The sequence below is a fragment of the Canis lupus genome, chromosome 2 (assembly GCF_011100685.1).
Source record: "Canis lupus familiaris isolate Mischka breed German Shepherd chromosome 2, alternate assembly UU_Cfam_GSD_1.0, whole genome shotgun sequence".
In the NCBI taxonomy this organism is placed as follows: domain Eukaryota; kingdom Metazoa; phylum Chordata; class Mammalia; order Carnivora; family Canidae; genus Canis; species Canis lupus.
The window spans coordinates 54,000,230-54,018,979 of record NC_049223.1 but is presented as its reverse complement, the minus strand read 5'-3'; the positions used below and the strand labels follow the sequence as shown (position 1 = coordinate 54,018,979).

General features: G+C 42.0%; 1 protein-coding gene and 1 pseudogene across 1 annotated transcript in view; both read right to left on the bottom strand.

Moving 5' to 3' along the window:
* MCCC2 (methylcrotonoyl-CoA carboxylase 2) overlaps positions 1-18,750 on the bottom strand; it is a 73,448-nt gene that overhangs the window by 40,591 nt on the left and 14,107 nt on the right. Inside the window, exons 3-6 of the mRNA XM_038530801.1 lie at positions 16,409-16,493; positions 14,429-14,530; positions 8,021-8,148; positions 6,143-6,255 (exon numbers count right to left, since the gene is read on the bottom strand). Of these exons, the coding sequence (XP_038386729.1) occupies positions 6,143-6,255; positions 8,021-8,148; positions 14,429-14,530; positions 16,409-16,493 (428 nt within the window). The remainder of the gene's footprint in view (positions 1-6,142; positions 6,256-8,020; positions 8,149-14,428; positions 14,531-16,408; positions 16,494-18,750) is intronic.
* On the bottom strand, positions 8,211-8,840 carry LOC102153993 (annotated as a pseudogene).

Below are 18,750 nucleotides of genomic sequence, written 5' to 3'. Positions count from 1 at the left end.
TTTTAAAAATAATGATCGAAGCCAAGAGGGGGGAAGCGAGGGGAAGGAAGGAAAGAAGAAATCAAGAATATTCTGTTCCTGGTGCACTAAAAGATTACAGTCAAACAGGACAAGAGGTGATGTGGCAAAGATGCATCTAGACCAGACCACTACTAATTTTAAAAGTTAATGGTGATGTGAGACCTAAAGAAAACAAAGATTCCACCTCTGAAGAGAATTAGAAGTCTCACACTTCAAAAGCCAGCAACATGGACCCATAGTCTGGAAAATAAAAGAAGTGTGTTCCCAAGATCATCAAGACATCACTATGGATTTGCAGAAAGCCCACAGAAGGTCTCCTCAGGACAGGAGACTCTAAGCAAGACCACCAGACACCAGTATGCCAAATCTTTAAACTTCAAAAACAAAAAAAACAGGTCCTAAAGCATACCAGAAAGGAAGGAAAGATGAAACAGAAGAGAAATAGAGGCAGGTACCTTATATAACCATTTTTTCTCCTGGAGAGCAAAATCAAAAATGTTAAGCCTTTTAGGTCTGTAGGAATCTGTCTACATTTTTACCACTGCAAAGATATAGGGAACAACAGAGATAGGGCTGTCAAGATACATACATCTTAGAAGTAAGTGGATAAGTGAATTTACAATAGGCAAAGGTTAATAACATTTAACAAAAACCAACCTTGGGTAGGAAAGCAGGAACTGAATGAATAAGGAAGCTAGTGCTCCCTATCAATATGCACACATGACGGCCTCCCTCTTTTATCTGGACTGCTGACACGACATCTAGACTGAGGAAGACCCAGATACTTCAGGGCCCTGTGAGCTGTGGCCAGAGCCACATCGGCAAGCACTCAGGAGGCTGGGCTAATGCTGGTGGCACGTATCACCACAGGGTCACCTTAGACAAATCTCACCCCCAGGTTACCACGAAGAAGCTGGTACGAGACATTACCACTTAAAGAGGAATGAGAGCGTCTGTGCAACTGTCAACCTTCATAAACTGAGGACCTTCATCAGTGAGGAGACATGGGTAAAAGCTGCTAAAAACCAGAGTGGAACTGCTCCTATCGCTGATGTGGTGTGATCGGGCTACTACAGAGTTTTAAGAAATGGAAAGGTCCCAAAAGCATCTCTTCCATCACGAAGGCCAAATTCTTCAGTAGAAGAGCTGAGGAGAAGACTAAGGGTGTGCCTCTTAGTAGCTTGAAGTCACAAGGCGGGCGGGTCACTAAATGCTAACAAGTGTTTTTCAAAAACAAAAACAAAAACAAAACAAAACCCAAAATGCACATATAACATAACTGGAGTTACAACAAGTGATTGCTGGGATCCCTGGGTGGCGCAGGGGTTTGGCGCCTGCCTTTGGCCCAGGGCGTGATCCTGGAGACCCGGGATCGAATCCCACGTCAGGCTCCCGGTGCATGGAGCCTGCTTCTCCCTCTGCCTGTGTCTCTGCCTCTCTCTCTGTATGACTATCATAAATAAATTAAAAAAAAAAAAAAATAGCAACAAGTGATTGCGTTATGTAATAAAGTATATAAACAAAAACTTTAAAAGGAATAATCAAGTATAAAAACTTGTTTTTATCAAGCCATCTAAGTCAAAGTTTTAAGTAAATAATAAAGCATACATTAAAATTTAAGAACTAGGGCAGTCCGGGTGGCTCAGCAGTTTGGCGCCACCTTCAGCCCAGGGCCTGATCCTGGAGTCCCGGGATCGAGTCCCATGTCAGGCTCCCTGCATGGAGCCTGCTTCTCCCTCTGTCTGTGTGTCTGCCTCTCTCTCTCTATCCCAAAAATAAAAAAATAAAAATCTTTAAAAAAAATAAAATAAAATAAAATTTAAGAACTAGTACTCAGTATGTATGTCAGGTATCACTTGAATAGTTACAAAGAATTTCACTCTTTTAATAAATATGGAGGAAGTATCTTCTGATATGGTCTCTTATCTCAAGTGGCTTAGTCAAGTCAGCAAAACTGGTCAGGACAGGGATCCCTGGGTGGTGCAGCGGTTTGGCGCCTGCCTTTGGCCCAGGGCGCAATCCTGGAGACCCGGGATCGAATCCCACATCAGGCTCCCAGTGCATGGAGCCTGCTTCTCCCTCTGCCTGTGTCTCTGCCTCTCTCTCTCTCTGTGACTATCATAAATAAATTAAAAAAAAAAAATTAGTCAGGACACATCTATATAAAATGAATAAATGCCATTAATAAGGTATAACTCAGAAATTATGGGAGTTGGGAGGAAAAGATTACTTCCAGGAAGGGATTCTAGGAAGTCTTCCTGGAAAAGACAGCATCTGAGATGCACTTGGAAAATGAAGAGTAACTCAGACTGTAAGGAATGCAGGAGGGAGGGCCCAGCATGGACCTGAGTGGTAGTCACAAAAGGCCATGGGGCATGTGAATTACAGTGACTGGTTCTGATCAACAGCCCTTGACAGTGAGCAATAAGGCTAGAACATATGACTGGAACCAGATCACAAAGGGTCTTAAGTATCAGGCTAATAAATATGAAGTTTGCTTTGTAGAAATTGTGGTTTAGAGCCAGGGAACCAGATGAAGAATAACTTTCCAGTTAACACGTACAATGGACAGAAAAGGAGACATGAGGTAGTCGGGGACATAGGGCAGGCGAAGCTAGTGCCACAGCATAACTGGCAGCGCAGCTCTGAACTACCTGTGGTGATGGCAGTAGGAATGTAGTAGAGAGGACAAGGTGTATTATATATTGATTATCTCTCAGCACCAAAGGAGCTCCTGGGAATACAAAAATTAGGAAGACAGATTTTTTTTATTTTTAACCTGAGAGGATAAGGTAGGGGCAGAAACAGAAGTCAGGAAGCCATTGAAGCTTCAATCCTAGGGATAAGACCAAGAAGGAAGAACCATCAAGACAAAACAGGGACATGGCTGAAGGAACCAGTCAGTGAAAAAGCAAACGTGCTCAAAGTCTAGTTTGAGCCTGTAAGTATTAATGGGAAATCCACGCAGACAGAACACCCAAGGGGAAGCAGAGGTGAAATGGGAGGTCAGCAAAGATCATGGAGATGAAAGGTAGGTCCTGAGCGTTTATAAAACTGTTCAGGACAAGTTCCTGGGTGGGGTGGGGTGGGGAGGATGACATGGAGACAGCGGGAAACAAGGAAAGGCCAGAGGCCTGAAGCCTAAGGAGGATCTCTAGGAAGGGAGCAAATGACAAGACCAAGGGGGCACATGGAGTGAGAATCTGGTCTCTAGGAGGCTAGCGGGAGAGTGAGCAGTCAGAAACAAAGGTCCTGGGCCAGTTGTTAAGGTTCTGTTCTATTGGCAGTATTTTTTATGCTTTTTCTTTACCCTTTAAAAACAGAAGAAGTCAATGTAGTTTATTGGCTGTGAGGGAATAAAAGGTGGATGAAAAAAAAATTAAAGTGAGAGAGAAGGTAAAAATTAAAAAAAAAAAAAAAAAAAAAGAAGGGATCCCTGGGTAGCGCAGTGGTTTGGCGCCTGCCTTTGGCCCAGGGCGCGATCCTGGAGACCCGGGATCGAATCCCACGTTGGGCTCTCGGTGCGTGGAGCCTGCTTCTCCCTCTGCCTATGTCTCTGCCTCTCTCTCTCTGTGACTATCATAAATAAATAAAAATTAAAAAAAAAAAAAAAGTGAGAGAGAAGGGATAAATGATGAGGCACAAAGGAGAGGTTGGCATTAGGGTCATAAAGGACGAGTTCAGGCTCGGAGAGGAAGAGGGACAGTTGTTTCTGGGATAAAAGAAGGCAAAGCCACAGTGTTGTAGTTCAACAGTGCTCACACACAGCCTGACTTCTTCAATGAAGTAGAAGCAAGAGCTTCAGTGCAGACATGAGGGTTAGAGGTCACCTACTCAGGAAAAGATCAGAACAGGCACTATGGAGACTAGTTCACAATAGCAACTGGAAATTTTCCTCAAATTCCAAGAGGTTCATCAGAATAAGGAAGGTAAACTTTTACCCTAAACTTCCTACTAGAGTGAAATAGAAAAAAGATATGATAAGAGAAGTGGCTAAACTAAAGAAATACTGATATTACAATGTTTAAGGGGATCCCTGGGTGGCTCAGCGGTTTAGCGCCTGCCTTTGGCCCAGAGCGTGATCCTGGAGTCCCAGGATCAAGTCCCATGTCGGGCTCCCTGCATGGAGCCTGCCTCTCCCTCTGCCTGTGTCTCTGCCTCTCTCTCTCTCTCTCTGTCTCTCATGAATGAATAAGTAAAAATCTTTAAAAAAAAAAAAAAAAAAAAAAAAACCTAAGAGGCGCTAGGTATCTCAGTGGTTGAGCGACTGCCTTCAGCTCAGGTCATGATCCTGAGGTCCTAGGAGTATCTCCACCTGCCTCTTCCCCCACTCATGCTCTCACTCTCACTCTCTATCAAGTAAATAAATCTTAAAAAGAAAAGAAAAGAAAAAAAAACAAAAATAAAACAGGAAAAGGGAAAGCATTCAAATGCCCTTTAGACATTTTTAAATTTTTTTTTTTATCATAGGCAGGTCAGGTACTGCTTATTCAAAAATATATGAACATTTTCATTTTAAAAAGCCTTTTTTTTTTTTAAAGCACTTTAAGCTGTAGCTTCCACGGGAGCAGAAATCCTACCTGGTTTTATTTACCAAAAAAGTGCTTGGTTTACAGTAGGCCGTTTACAAGCTACACAAGTGGAAAGACAGGGCAAAGAATAAGCATGCAGGGTGGCTGGTCTATAGTGGATTGAATGATGGCCTCTCAAAAATATGTCCACACCTGAATCCCTAGAACCTTTGATTATGACCTTATTTGGAAGAAGAGTCTTTGAGGATGTAATAAAGGTAAGGATCTTGAGATAAGATCATTCTGGATTCTATGGGTGGGCCTGAAATCCAATGACAAGTGTCCTTATAAGAGAGATCAGAGCCACAGAGTCACAAGCCAAAGAAACACCTGGAACACCAGAAAAGAAACTGGCAGAGGCAAGGAACACAATCTGCCCTAAAGCCTTCTTTTTTTTTTTTTTTTTTTTTTTTTTAAAGATTTATTTATTTATGATAGACATGGAGAGAGAGGCAGAGACACAGGCAGAGGGAGAAGCAGGCTCCATGCACCGGGAGCCCGACGTGCGATTCGATCCCGGGTCTCCAGGATCGCGCCCTGGGCCAAAGGCAGGCGCCAAACCGCTGTGCCACCCAGGGATCCCCTGCCCTAAAGTCTTCTGAAAGAGCCCAGCACAGATGCCTCCTTGATTTCAGACTTCCAACCTCCTAAACTTGAGAATAAATTGTTATTTTCAGCCCCTCAGTTTGTGGCAATTTGTTATGGCAGCCCTAGGAAACTAACACAAGGACCATACAACTATACAAGTTATAATACCAGATTAAATAGGCTGGTTTCCTCTCTAAAGATCACGGTAAGAATCTCATATCAGGTAATGGAAGGACCCTCTGTGCAAAAGTGAGCACAGGTGAAGTTTCTATTTATTTATTAAAAAAGAAATTTTTTTAAGATTTTATTTATTTATTCATGAAAGACATACATAGAGAATGAGAGAGAGGGCAGCCCTGGTGGCTCAGCGGTTTAGTGCCACCTTCGGCCCAGGGCGGGATCCTGGAGACCTGGGATCGAGTCCCAGGTCGGGCTCCCTGAATGGAGCCTGCTTCTCCCTCTGCCTGTGTCTCTGCCTTTCTCTCTCTCTAGGTCTCTCATGAATAAATAAATAAAATAAAATAAAATAAAAGAGAATCAGAGAGAGACAGGCAGTGACTGTCTACATACAAAGCAAGTGACTATGTATTCTATTTTTATTTATTTTCTGAGACTTATGTTGATGCATGCAATTCTACATCATTCATTTTAACGGCTAAAAATTGTATTACTCACCTCCCAATACTGGCCACTTAGATTGTTTGTTAACTTTTGCTGTGTCAATGCTACAGCAATCTTCCTTGCACCTATCTCCTCATATAGGCACTAGAGTGTCTCAGAGCATAATCCTAAAAAAGCAATTACTCAGTGCCCTTTCTTTTGAAAACTTCTTTTCCTATGGTGAACAGCCTTTATGACAGTATAAAAGTGTGCCCATAATTAAGTTCTGTTTTAAGTCATCTCAGCAAACATAGTTAGCAAAAGCATTTAGAACAAAAAGCAGTACATTAATGATAAGTTACCTGTGCAATATTTTGAGAAGACATAATCGCCTGGTTATAGAATATACGGCCAAAGTGATCTCGATCTGGAAATATATCTGCTTGGAAAGGTAAGTTTGCTCCTCCAGAATCAACTGAAGACAAGGGAAATGACAGAAGTAAGTACATCTCTGAGTGAACAAAATACCCTATACATAGAGAGACATGTGTCAATGACAACAACAGTTCTTAATCACATTCACCAAAAATATGCCCCACCATTCTAAGCTATTACAGCAACTTTCTTCAGTTCTCCAACACAGCCAAAAACTTCTCTGTTTTCCCCAAATCTGTTAGGCTCTCCTCCCTGTGCAAAATTCCACTTGAAAGGTTTAGGACACTCTCTCCTTTGAGGGTGCAAGCCTCAGAAACACCATATATTCTTAACCAGTTCAGCTAAAAAAGTGACTTTCCCTCTCTTAAACCACTACAAAAATACCTACGGAATTCATGGGAAAATTTATCATATAACTGGCCATGGGACTGTTTTTACTGCAGAGCGGAGAGGGGGATAAGAGCGTCTGCTAAATTTGGAACAGAGCATGATGACTTCATAGCTGTATGATTACTGGCATGTTTCCTAGCCATCCTATGCCTCGCTTTCCTCACCTGTGAAATGACAGTGACAAAACTAGCTCTCCCAGGGAGCTGTTCCTGGGATGACATGAAATAATGTATGTAAAACACCTAGTTCAGCCCAGAGTGAGTGCACATAGCAATGCTACGAAAACTTAGCTAGTTCCAATGCCTACTACTCTTGCCTACGTACACTAAGACCTTCATTGTTATTTAATACATGACATGCTGTCTCCAATTCATTCAAGCTTTTACCCAAGACAGAGACAACATCCCCTATGGAGTTTGGCCCAGCACCTGTAAGCAGTAGGGCCTCATTTGCTGTTTTCTACACGTACAAAAAGAATTCACATTGTGAGTCAACCAGGTAAATACACTTTTGCAGGAAAAAAAAATCTCTACGTCAGGACTGTTTAAATACCCACACAAATGAATAATATACACATGCTGGCATTTCATCAACCTAAACCAATATCCAATATCCAGGCGGTATCAGTTTTAAACTGCCTTGCTTTTATGTTGCTTTTGAAATACTCTTAGACTTAAATGTATTTTTAATTTCAAATATAAATTTATTTTCATTAAAAATTTAATTTCTTTAAACTGCATTTGCTGAAATTATTCAAGTATTTAACAAAGTACCTAGCACTCAAGAGATACATAAATATTAGCTATTATTTTTTTCATAGTTTGAACTCCTTAAGGTTAAGACAAAAACAAAATACATAGAAGGAAAAAATCCACACACATGTAAAGAAAAAACTGGCATACATGAAAATACTGTCAGAGGTTATTCCTGTGATGTTATTATGGGTTCTATTTGGCAACATGGTGGTGAGATCTTTTCCTCACCCTGTGTGCTGAGCAGCAGGTAGACGGAGGCCAGGGCCTGAGGCCAGAGTAGCACCCATCTGTGAGCCCCAGGGTGGCAGTGGCAGCTCAGGGTCAGGTGAGAGAGCCCCACAGAGAAGATGCCCTTTGGCTCCAGGTAGGAGCTGCCCCCTGATTCTGTCCCAGAGCTCTTCTCTGCCCCTTGGTTTTGTTTATATAAGGCGCCCCTTCATTTTAAACGTTTTCTGCTGGGTCTCACAGATGACAGAGGAGTTCAGGACGCAGCCCCCGCTTACTAGGACTAGTTCTCAAAGAACAATTATTTCTTTTGTAATTATGGAATAAATCAACAGTTTTTAAAAAATACCCATTGCTGATATCATATATAACCTTCTAAACAGTATTGTATTTTACCAGCTAAAAATAGTTCATTTTATAACTATTGTGACTTGCCCAAGTAGATGCAGGGGAGCCTGTTTTGCATTGCAATTTCTTGCGCCCGTAAATGTTTCTTCACAGTCACTGGGTAATAGGTACCTCCTTTGATGGTGGCATCATTGGCAATAATCATGCATTCCACTCTGAAAGGTAGAATTTGATTAGGAAGAGAATAGGAGAGACTTCTTCAAAGTTTACTTATTTTTTTAATACATTATCTTATTTTATTCAAATATCAGTCTGATCACACATGGTCCAAAACACTCAAATAATAAGCCATATAGAGATGTTAAAGATTGGTCTTCAAACATTACAGACAATGATGCCACACTTGCCTATGATCTCGCCGACATAAAACCACATCCACACCTCGGTGGCCACCAAATCATTCAGCAGAGCTTCCCTGTGAACTGTTTGAAGCTACCAGTTTGAGCACTCTTGACTATTTTTTTCAAGCTGTAGCTTGAAATAGCTGTAGGGATCTCAGCAGGGGTTGGAAGAACCAGCTCAACCCTGGCATAGTGCCCAAATGTGGCCGATCGAGGCTTCAAGTAAGTGACAGCAGCATTCACCAGTGTCAGAGCCTTCTCAGCGAGGTTACGGACGAACTGGGCCATGGTTCCAGGATGGAAGTTCTGTCACCCCAGACCTTTTTCAAAGTCTAAAGGCCAATTACATCTCATTACAAGACACCCCAATACAACATTCAACTTCTAGTACATTCCACCAATGACAATCATTAGCAGACAATCTCATGATACAAAAACAAGCTTTAATCACAGTTCACACACTCACTTATGTAATAAAAAATGATCACTATGAACAACTTTACAAACTCACACTTGATTTTTAAAAAGTCATCAGTCCTGGGGGTGCCTGAGTGGCTCTCTCCATTAAGCATCTGCCTTTGACTCAAGTCAGGATCTTGGGGTCCTGGGATTGAGCCCTGGGTCAGGTTTCCTGCTCAGCAGGGAGTTTGTTTCTCCCTCTTTGCCCCTCCCCTTGCTTGTGTGCTTGCTCTCTCTCAAATAATCTCTAAAAAGTAAACAGTCATCAGTGCTGTATTAGCTGTGAAAAACTAACAACCTCAGCCACAGTTCATAAAGGTTCTTTTACAGTAAGATAATGATACAAAAAAAAAAAAAAAAAAAAATCCAAGTCTCAAGAGTGAGAAAATCCATCATAGTAAACCACTAAATTTCCTTGTAGGAAGGTTATTTTGCAAAAATGAAAGTTGACACACCAAAGGAATTTATTTTTTTTACATTTTCAAAAGTTTTTCAATGCTACTACCACATGCTTTTCTATAAAACTAAAAGATGTTTAAAATACAGTATCTTGCTTAAAGTAGCAATAAAAGAAAACTATAAGAAGAGTGTATTGAAAACATATACTATAATGCATCATCAATGGTACTTTCTCACCAAGACCAGTTGGTTGAGTGTTACACCCACAAACACCACATAAAGAGCAGAATGGTGAACGCAGACCACCTGTAAGGGAAACTGCTTACCATTGCCAGGAGACGGGAAGGTCAGGGGGCTGCCTGGAAACTTGGGTGAACAGTGTGTTCTTTATAAAACTTAATCTTCTTTATGTTTACAATATTATTATTATTTTTTAAGATTTTATTTTTAAGCAATCTCTACACCCAACATGGGGCTCAAACTTACAACCCCGAGATCAAGAGTCGTATGCTCGACCAACTGAGCCAGTCAGGTACCCCTATTTATGGTTATTTTTAAAACTCTCACTTTATATTATTTTTAATTGTAAAAATCAAGTCATTGAATCCCTGTTTGCAAAGAAAGTAGGGAAGAGTGGCTGAATAGTGGCCTGAGGTAGCACTGTGCTCCCCTCACAGGGTGTGTGGCCAATTAGAGCACCAATGTTAACCACTATAAAGCATTTATCCACATTATAGTTAATATTTTAAAGTGGAATGCCAATTCTTCATGACTTTAGTAAACAAACTAGACTTCAAAGGGAATTTAAGCTTACAGTGGTTGCTAAGGCTATCATCTCATACCCCCAGAGCATATTCACGCTCTCCCGCCCTGGGGGTGGGGCCCTGCAAAAGCTCACCAAGCTCTGATACCAGAAAGGACCTATGGAGTCAGAAAAGCTGTGGTGAAATTCTGGCTCTGCCACTTGCTAGACATGTGACCTTCCGTAAGAGACGGAGCCACTTGTTTATGAAAAGGTCACAGACATGTTACAGAGTGAAAAATAAAATGAGTCCACAAAAAGACCTGCACTGTACACCTATTGGTTCTACCTACCCAGGATCTACTACTTTGGTGACAGAACTAAACTTTCTTTTTTTTTTTTTTAAGATTTTATTTATTTATTCATGATAGAGAGAGAGAGAGAGAGGCAGAGACACAGGCAGAGGCAGAAGCAGGCTCCATGCAGGGAGTGTGACGTGGAACTCACACCCGGGCTGCCCCAGGACTAAACTTTTTTTTTTTTTTTTATAATTTTTTTTATTTATTTATGATAGTCACACACAGAGAGAGAGAGAGAGGCAGAGACACAGGCAGAGGGAGAAGCAGGCTCCATGCACCGAGAGCCCGACGTGGGATTCGATCCCAGGTCTCCAGGATCGCGCCCTGGGCCAAAGGCAGGCACCAAACCGCTGCGCCACCCAGGGATCCCCTAAACTTTCTTTCAGAAACTGCCTCTTACCAAATTCATGTGGACTGACCCCCAAAGCCTATCTTCAAAGGTATATCCAAGAACCAGGCCTTTCTACCCAGAGTCCACCCTGTGGTTCAGTAATGGGCTTGGACCCCAAATCTAACCCCATACGAGCTCTCCTACTTCAGCTACTGATCCTCCGGAATAGAAACCAGGAATGCCTATGGCTAGCTCTGTCTCTGGGTTTAAAAAGCTTATCTAGGAATAAAACCAAAAACCAGTCTGTGACAACACTGTTTGAACTCCTAAGTTCCAGCGATACCCACACCTGTCAGTTAAGGGTCAATAAATCCCTCGTTTTCCTCAAACTAGTTTGAGCATCTACCATTTGCCAGAGAAAGAGTGGTGACGATACATACAAACACACTATTTACGTAAAAAAGATCCATTTAAACTATTATGAACTGCGACTTTACACCTAGTAAATAAGTGAACCTTTTTCAGTCATAATATCCAACACTACTAGCACAGCCCCTTTTCTAGGGAAAAGGGAAGTCTTTCCTTGGCCTGGGCCAAAATGGAGAGGAGTCTCGTGGGAAAAATGCATACGCTCAATATGAAACTAAGATGGTTTATAAATAAATTCTATACAAGTTTTCTCATTAAATTTCTTGAGGTCGGGCAGCCCGGGTGGCTCAAGGGTTTAGCGCAGCCTTCGGACCAGGGCCTGATCCTGGAGACCCGGGATCGAGTCCCATGTCAGGCTCCCTGCATGGAGCCTGCTTCTCCCTCTGCCTGTGTCTCTGCCTCTCTCTCTCTCTCTCTATGTCTCTCATAAATAAATAAATAAAATCTTTAAAAAAAATAAATAAAAAGACAAAAACATGTTAAAAAAAATAAAAAATAAAAATAAATTTCTTGGGGTCTATTAAGAAATGATCATGGAGGGGATCCGTGGGTGGCTCAGCAGTTTAGTGCCTGCCTTTGGCCCAGGGTGTGATCCTGGGGTCCCGGGATCAAGTTCCACATCGGGCTCCCTGCATGGGGCCTGTTTCTCCCTCTGCCTGTGTCTCTGCCTCTCTCTCCTCTGTGTGTCTCTCATGAATAAATAAATAAAATCTTAGGAAGGAAGGAAGGAAGGAAGGAAGGAAGGAAGGAAGGAAGGAAGGAAGGAAGGAAGGAAGGAAGGAAGGAAGGAAGGATGGATCATGGAGCCTGTATCAATATACCTAACACTACTGGAAAATATATAAAAAGAGCAATAAAGGTATAAAAGTTTTTAATGACTTTCCAAATAGCTTTGGCTCTATGAAGTTTCCAGGCTGCAAGGAAGAAAGCTTCTATCTACTCTGTTATCCACAACTGCCTGTCTACCCTCAGTGGCAAGAGTATCAACTGTATTGTAAATCTCTTAAAGGACAGAGGTGTTTCTCTTCGTTTCCTCGTTTCTTCCTCTTGTTTCAGGACAACCCTCTAATGGTAGCTACTATGACTGTTTCATTTTATAACGAATCATATTTTCCTGATGGGAAAACCAAGGTAGTGAGTGGTCAAGGAATTTGCTAAAGGTGAATGAAACAGCTACAAAATGCTGAAGCCAGGATTCTAACTGAGGCTGATAACTCCTGAACTCATACGATTCCTAAGTGCAATTCAATTTCCTTCCAAACTGAGAACCTTATAAACTGAGAACAAGGCACCAAGAAAAAAAAAATGAACATGAAAAACACAAAAAGCATCAATAATAATGAAATAGTAGTACATGCACAGGAAAAGTAGAAGGGCATGTTCCAACATGTTGACCATCATCATCACTGGAGAATAGAATTCACAGTACCTACCCTACTTACTTAGTTATTTCATGATTATGAATTTAGTTTAGCGCTGCATTGTTTATTTTTTTTAAGATTTATTTATTTATTTATGATAGAGAAAGAGAGGCAGAGACACAGGAGGAGGGAGAAGCAGGCTCCATGCCAGGAGCCCAATGTGGGACTCGATCCCAGGACTCCAGGATCGCGCCCTGGGCCAAAGGCAGGCGCCAAACGGCTGAGCCACCCAGGGATTCCCAAGTTTATTCTTTTTTTAAAGGTTTATTTGTAAGCATCCCCTAAGACTCTAAGAAAAAAAAAAGTCTTCACGCTGGGTGAATATTAAGCAAATCATAGCTTGCAAAGAGTTGTGGAGGAGTGTTGGGGATACAGGAAGGAAGAAGCTACAATGGCCAGTGGCTGTAGCTGTACCTCCCCCGAAGGCACCAATCATAGGAAGAAGGTGGAGGAACACACACCATAAACCACCATCTGTGTCAAATATAACTTTAGCAGGCTCAGGATCCAACCACCTGAGGTCCAAGCTGAGCTCCACCAGTGGCTTGATCTCAGGTAAGTTATTTACCTTGCTAAGTCATTTACCAGGCTTCCTTACCTGCCTAATGGTGATGATGACAATAATACCCATTCTCACAGAGCTGCGGTGATGGTTACAACTAACCAGTGGGAAGTGTTTATTACAATGCCTGCCGTGCTATCCTGAGATGGTAAATGTCAGGCCGTACATAAATATACACGAGTAAATTTAACTTCTAGCAATCAAGATTTCCTAAGTCTACAGTGGTTCTCAAATGTTAGCATTCGAGAAGCTTGGAGGGCTTATTAAAAGCACTGATTGCTTGGTTCCACCCTCAAAATTTGGTTTAGTTACTTTTTTTTTTTTTTTTTTTTAAGATTTTATTTATTCATGAGAGACAGAGAGAGAGAGAGAGAGAGGCAGAGACAGGCAGAGGGAGAAGCAGGCTCGATGTAGGGAGCCAGATGTGGGACTCAATCCCAGGACTCTAGGATCACAACCTGGGCCAAAGGCGGCACTAAATCGCTGAGCCCCCCGGGCTGCCCTAGTTACTTCTTTTTAACTAGGCTCCATTCCCAGCATGGAGCCCAATGAAGGGCTTGAACTCACAACCCTGAGATCGAGACCAGACCTAAGATCAAGACTTGGGCACTTAACCAACTGTGCCACTTACATGCCCCTAATTTGGTAACTTCATGAGAAGACCTAGTAATCTATGTTTCTTTTTTTTTTTTTTCCAAAGATTTTATGTATTTATTCATGAGAGACAACACAGAGAGAGGGGCAGAGAAACAGGCAGAGGGAAAAGCAGGCTCCATGCAGGGAGCCCGACTTGGGACTCGATCCCGGGTCTCCACAGGATCACGCCCTGGGTTGAAGGCGGCGCTAAACCACTGAGCCACCCAGGCTGCGATTTTGCGTTTCTGGGCGCATGTACCGTGGGCGAACTCCTTTATCCCCCTCGGTATCCTGTGCTCGGTAAATAGGACAAAATTTTCTTTGGAGGGGGGTCTCTCTTTAATGAGATAGAGCAAACATCAGCAAAGTTATTTCCAGAAACTTCTAGTTCACCATAATCTATGTTTCTAACAAGTTCTAAGGTGATGCCAATGCTACCTGGGGAGCCACACTTGAAGAACAACTTCTCTATGACACTGGTTTTTCACCCTAGATATGCAAGAGATCCTTGAAAAATGATAGAAGCCAAGCCCACACCTGAAGATTCTGATTAAGGAAGAAGGCTGGGATTCAAGACCCAGGACCTGTGCTGGGTTTTCTTTCCCTCCTTCAATCTTTGTCTCTAAAGCTCCACAGGTCAATCTAATACACGTCAGGGTAGAAAGCCTTAGTCCTACAAAATACAAACAGCAGAAAACTTGCACATTCATACGCAAAGCCGTGACGTGCATTATCGAGTTGAAGTAGAATACTCACCCTGATACTCTCCCAATGCCTGTAATAATGCTACCAGCAGGGACCTCCTCATTAACATATAACTTGTAACCTGCAAACTGAGATAATTCCAGAAACGGAGACCTGAAGGGAAGAAAGGATATCGCTTGAATTAAAGTCATTAAAAAAAAAAAAAGCATATTTAAACAGTTATACATGGAAAAGAGTGATGAGCCAATGTTTCAAGCATGCATGCTGTACACATACAAAATCTACAAAAAAAAGAATATTGACCCAAAATCTAGTGTGAATATGTTGAGGATTTACATGTTATAGCCATACAACAGAACACGAGGTACCTATTTTTAAAAGATGTTGTACAAATGTGTTTATTAGTAGGGAAAGAGACCAGCACCTAACACTCACGGAAGCTCCTACCCCACGCCAGGCTCTCTTTTAGGAGCTCCAGAAACCTGACGCATCTGTTCCTCAGAACCACCGCCTGTGGTGGAGCCTATCATGATCCCCAATGATGCATGAGGAAACTAGAGCACAGAAATTAAGTCACTTGTCTAAAGTCACACAACTAGTAAGTGGCAAAGCTGGGTTTTAATAAGCAATTTAACCCCAAAGACCAGGCTCTTTGCCAATTTATTACTCTGCCTTTCACTTACTTAAATGTCCAAGATCCAGCAAGTAGGAGGAAAAAGGTGTTATAAAATATCACATTTAGTATGATTCTGTTTCTCTAGTTAAAAAAAAAGTGTCTAAAAAAAAGGGGTACCTGGGTGGCTCAGTCAGTTAAGCAACCGACTCCTGGCTTCAACTCAGTTCTGGCTCAGGTCATGATCTCAGGGTCATGAGACTGGCCCCACAGCAGGCTCCCTGCTCAGTAGGGAGTCCACCTCCACCCGCCCAGCTCGTGCTGTCTCGCAAATAAATAAGTCTTTTTAGAAAATGTGTCTAACACCTATACACACAAGAATATTCTAGAAGGATATAAACCTCGTGTTAACAGTGCCCGTCTCCAGGTTGGGAGTACGGGTACATGTCGTAAGAAATTCTTTTGGGGTCCTCATTCCCTTTTCTCCACCTGCACTCTCCACCTCCCATTCCAATCCTTCAGGTAATCCGTTGGGTTAGCTCTGTCTTGACAACATGTCTAGTCCCTAACATTCTCATCACCTCCACTACTATGACCCTCATCCAAGTCATCACTGTATCTTCTTTAAATCACTGCCACAGTGCTCTCTAATCTCATCTTGGTGCTTCCACCCCTGCTGCCCACAGTATTCTCCCAAAACAGCAGCTACAATAACTCTTTTCAAATTCATGTCAGATAGATCATAATAGTCTCCTGTTTAAAACCCCACAGAGTCTCCTCACTTCTCCCAGATAAAAGCTGAAATTCTTACACTGACCTACAAGATCTTACAGAATTGAACCCTATCTCCTACTACTTTCCCCTTTGTGCCTTCAACCCCTAACCCACTGGCACCCAGGGTTCTCGAGTCTATCAACATACCCCACACAGTCCCACCTCCGGGCCTTGCACTGGCCATTCCTTCTGTCTGTAACACCCTTACACCAGTATTTTCAGGGCTCTCTCTCTCATTACTCCTTCAAATTGTTACTCAGATGTCATCTGCTCAATGAGGCCTATACCCTCACCAACTTACTTAAAACTACCACTTGACCCTCATCTTTCCCTTACTCTGTTCTTGCTTTTTCCCCATGACATTTATCACCTACTATACTATGTAACTTACCACAATAATCATTTATTTTCCATCCCCTCCTGCTACAATGTAAACTGCATCTAGGCAAGAACCTTTGTCCGTTTTGTTCACTGACCTATCACTAGCACCTAGCACAGTGCCTGACACTTAGTAGCCTCTCAATAAACATTTACTGTCAAATCTTACGGAAAGAACCAGAATTTAAAATCATTTATTTATAAAACTGTCTAAGCAAGTACCACAGACGAGAGAACACGGAGTTAAGCACTCGGGCTTTACCAACCCTGGGTCTATGAGATTGTCCACTCTTTCTCTGGCTAAAAGTTTTCCTCTTGATATGTGGCGTTCTCGGGCTTTCTGGCTGCCTCCTATGATAAAAAGCATGATTCGATTAGATTGACATCATGTAAGGTCTCCAATTAATTTAAGGCCAGAAAAACATAAAACAGTACCAAATAGAGCACGATTTTAAAACTTCAAAGTGTCTTTTGAGAAATGGCTAATTTTCAGATCCACTCAACTTACAAGCTTTATTTTCTGATATACACAAATGGGAATTTAAAAAAATAAAACAAAACAAAAAACAAAAATAAATAAATAAAACTGATCTCTGATTTCATACATTTTCTGAATTCATTGGAAATTACTTAAACAACATAATACTTAAGTAGTAACATAAATAAGTAAATAAATAACAGTAAGTCATAGCATAGATTACCTAAATACCATACTATCTTCTCTGCAACTCCTAAGTTGTAAACACATTGTAAATACCTCCTCACCTCGTGGTTATTTATTAAGTACCTATCACAAATACCTAGCCTCTGCTACATACTACAAAATTTAAAAAATTCCAACCTTCATGTATACCAGGCAAAAAGCACTATTTTAGAAATGACCTCCACGACAAGCACCGCAGGACTTGCCTAAAGGCACGAGGCCCACGTTTCACACGGTCTCCAAATGGGAGACAGTTGCACACCTAATACATCAACTAAAATTTAGTCCACTTGTGTTAGCATCTTCACTCAGATGGTCTTTGGGGTTTCCTGCTGTTCTAGACCAAGGACATGAGGGCAGGTGAGGAGCCCGCCGGGGTAACCAGGGAGGCTCTGCCTAGGTGCACAGCACACCAAAGCCCACCCGGCCACAAGGACGGCCGCTGGCTCACTGGCTCAGGAATATGGACAGCTCACTCTCAGCAAGCCAAGGGATCAGACCAGAAGCAGAAGGATCATACAGTCCCTCAGTATGTGCAGTTTCACTGCTGCCTACGAATTTTATCTTAATGTGCTCTCATGCTAATGAAGTGTTTGGCTATTTAAGAAAGCTACTTCTTTGGGGTTCTATTTTTTAGGAAAGAAAACGAGTTCTTGTCTTTTTCAAAACAAGCTCCCAAGTATTACCTTGCTTTTCAAACCAGGCTTCTTTACTCTATCCAGGGGATCTTTTTTTTTTTTTTTTTTTTTTTTCCTGAAGAGAAAGATGGCATAGTTCTAAGACTATATCTGCCTTAAGCTTACCAAGAAAATTCTATCACACATCTCACCTTCTTTTAAAATGAAAATAACTCTGGGAGGCAAAACTTTACTTCCAAAAGAGTGTAATGAGGTCAAATCACAATATTGTTTAAGGGGCACCTGGGTGGCTCAGTGGTTGAGCATCTGCCTTTGGCTCAGGGAGTGATCCCGGAGTCCCAGGATCAAGTCTCCCATCTGGCTCCCCATGAGCAGGGAGCCTGCTTCTCCCTCTGCCTGCGTCTCTCTCTGTCTCTCTCATGAATAAATAAATAAATAAAATCTTTAAAAAAATAATAATATTTAAAGAAAAAATGAACCTAAGGCACTGAAAGGAAAGCCAGGCCTTGGTGCGGGTTTTTGGGGAGTTGGGTGACATAAATGCCTACAAAGAGGACAGGAGGGGAGGGGTGGCAGGAGAGGGTGGCATATCACTGAGGTGATAAGATACACACACATTCTTTTGCAACAACTTAAGACAATATCACTTTTCCTTAATTCTGCCTAGAGTTCCAATTTGCAATTTGGAATAGCTAGTGAATTCCAGTTTTATTAGGAAAAATCAGAAAGAGGGTCATCCTTGATACAGATTCTCATATCATAGAATTAAGCTCCTTCCTCTGGCTTTTAAACTAGCCTAGGGTATGTGGGCAGCCACGATAATAGTGTGACACAGCACATTCGTTTTCCAAAGATTCTTCTTAAAGACCCTACACCGTCCCTATTCCCACAGACTTGGAGACAGGAGGAAAACCAGTTTCCTTCAATCTCCTACAGCATATTATACTGATTCCAATACATACATTTTGTTCACATTTTAACATCCCTGAAATCAGGAAGCATTTTGGAGTTTATGGGATCTTTTCATTGCTGTTACCAGGGGACAGTCACAACACATCTGCCTGCCTCTGGCAACACAGCACAAATGTCACTTCAACTGTGCTACACGCATTGCTAGAACTACATGCACAGAGTGAGTTAACTTCCATTTTAAAATGTCTTCGGGGGTGCCTGAGTGGCTCAGGGTGCTGGGGTCGAGCCCTGAGTTAGGCTCCTTGCTCAGCGGGGTGTCTACTTGCCCCTCTCCCTCTGTCCTTCCCTCCACTCA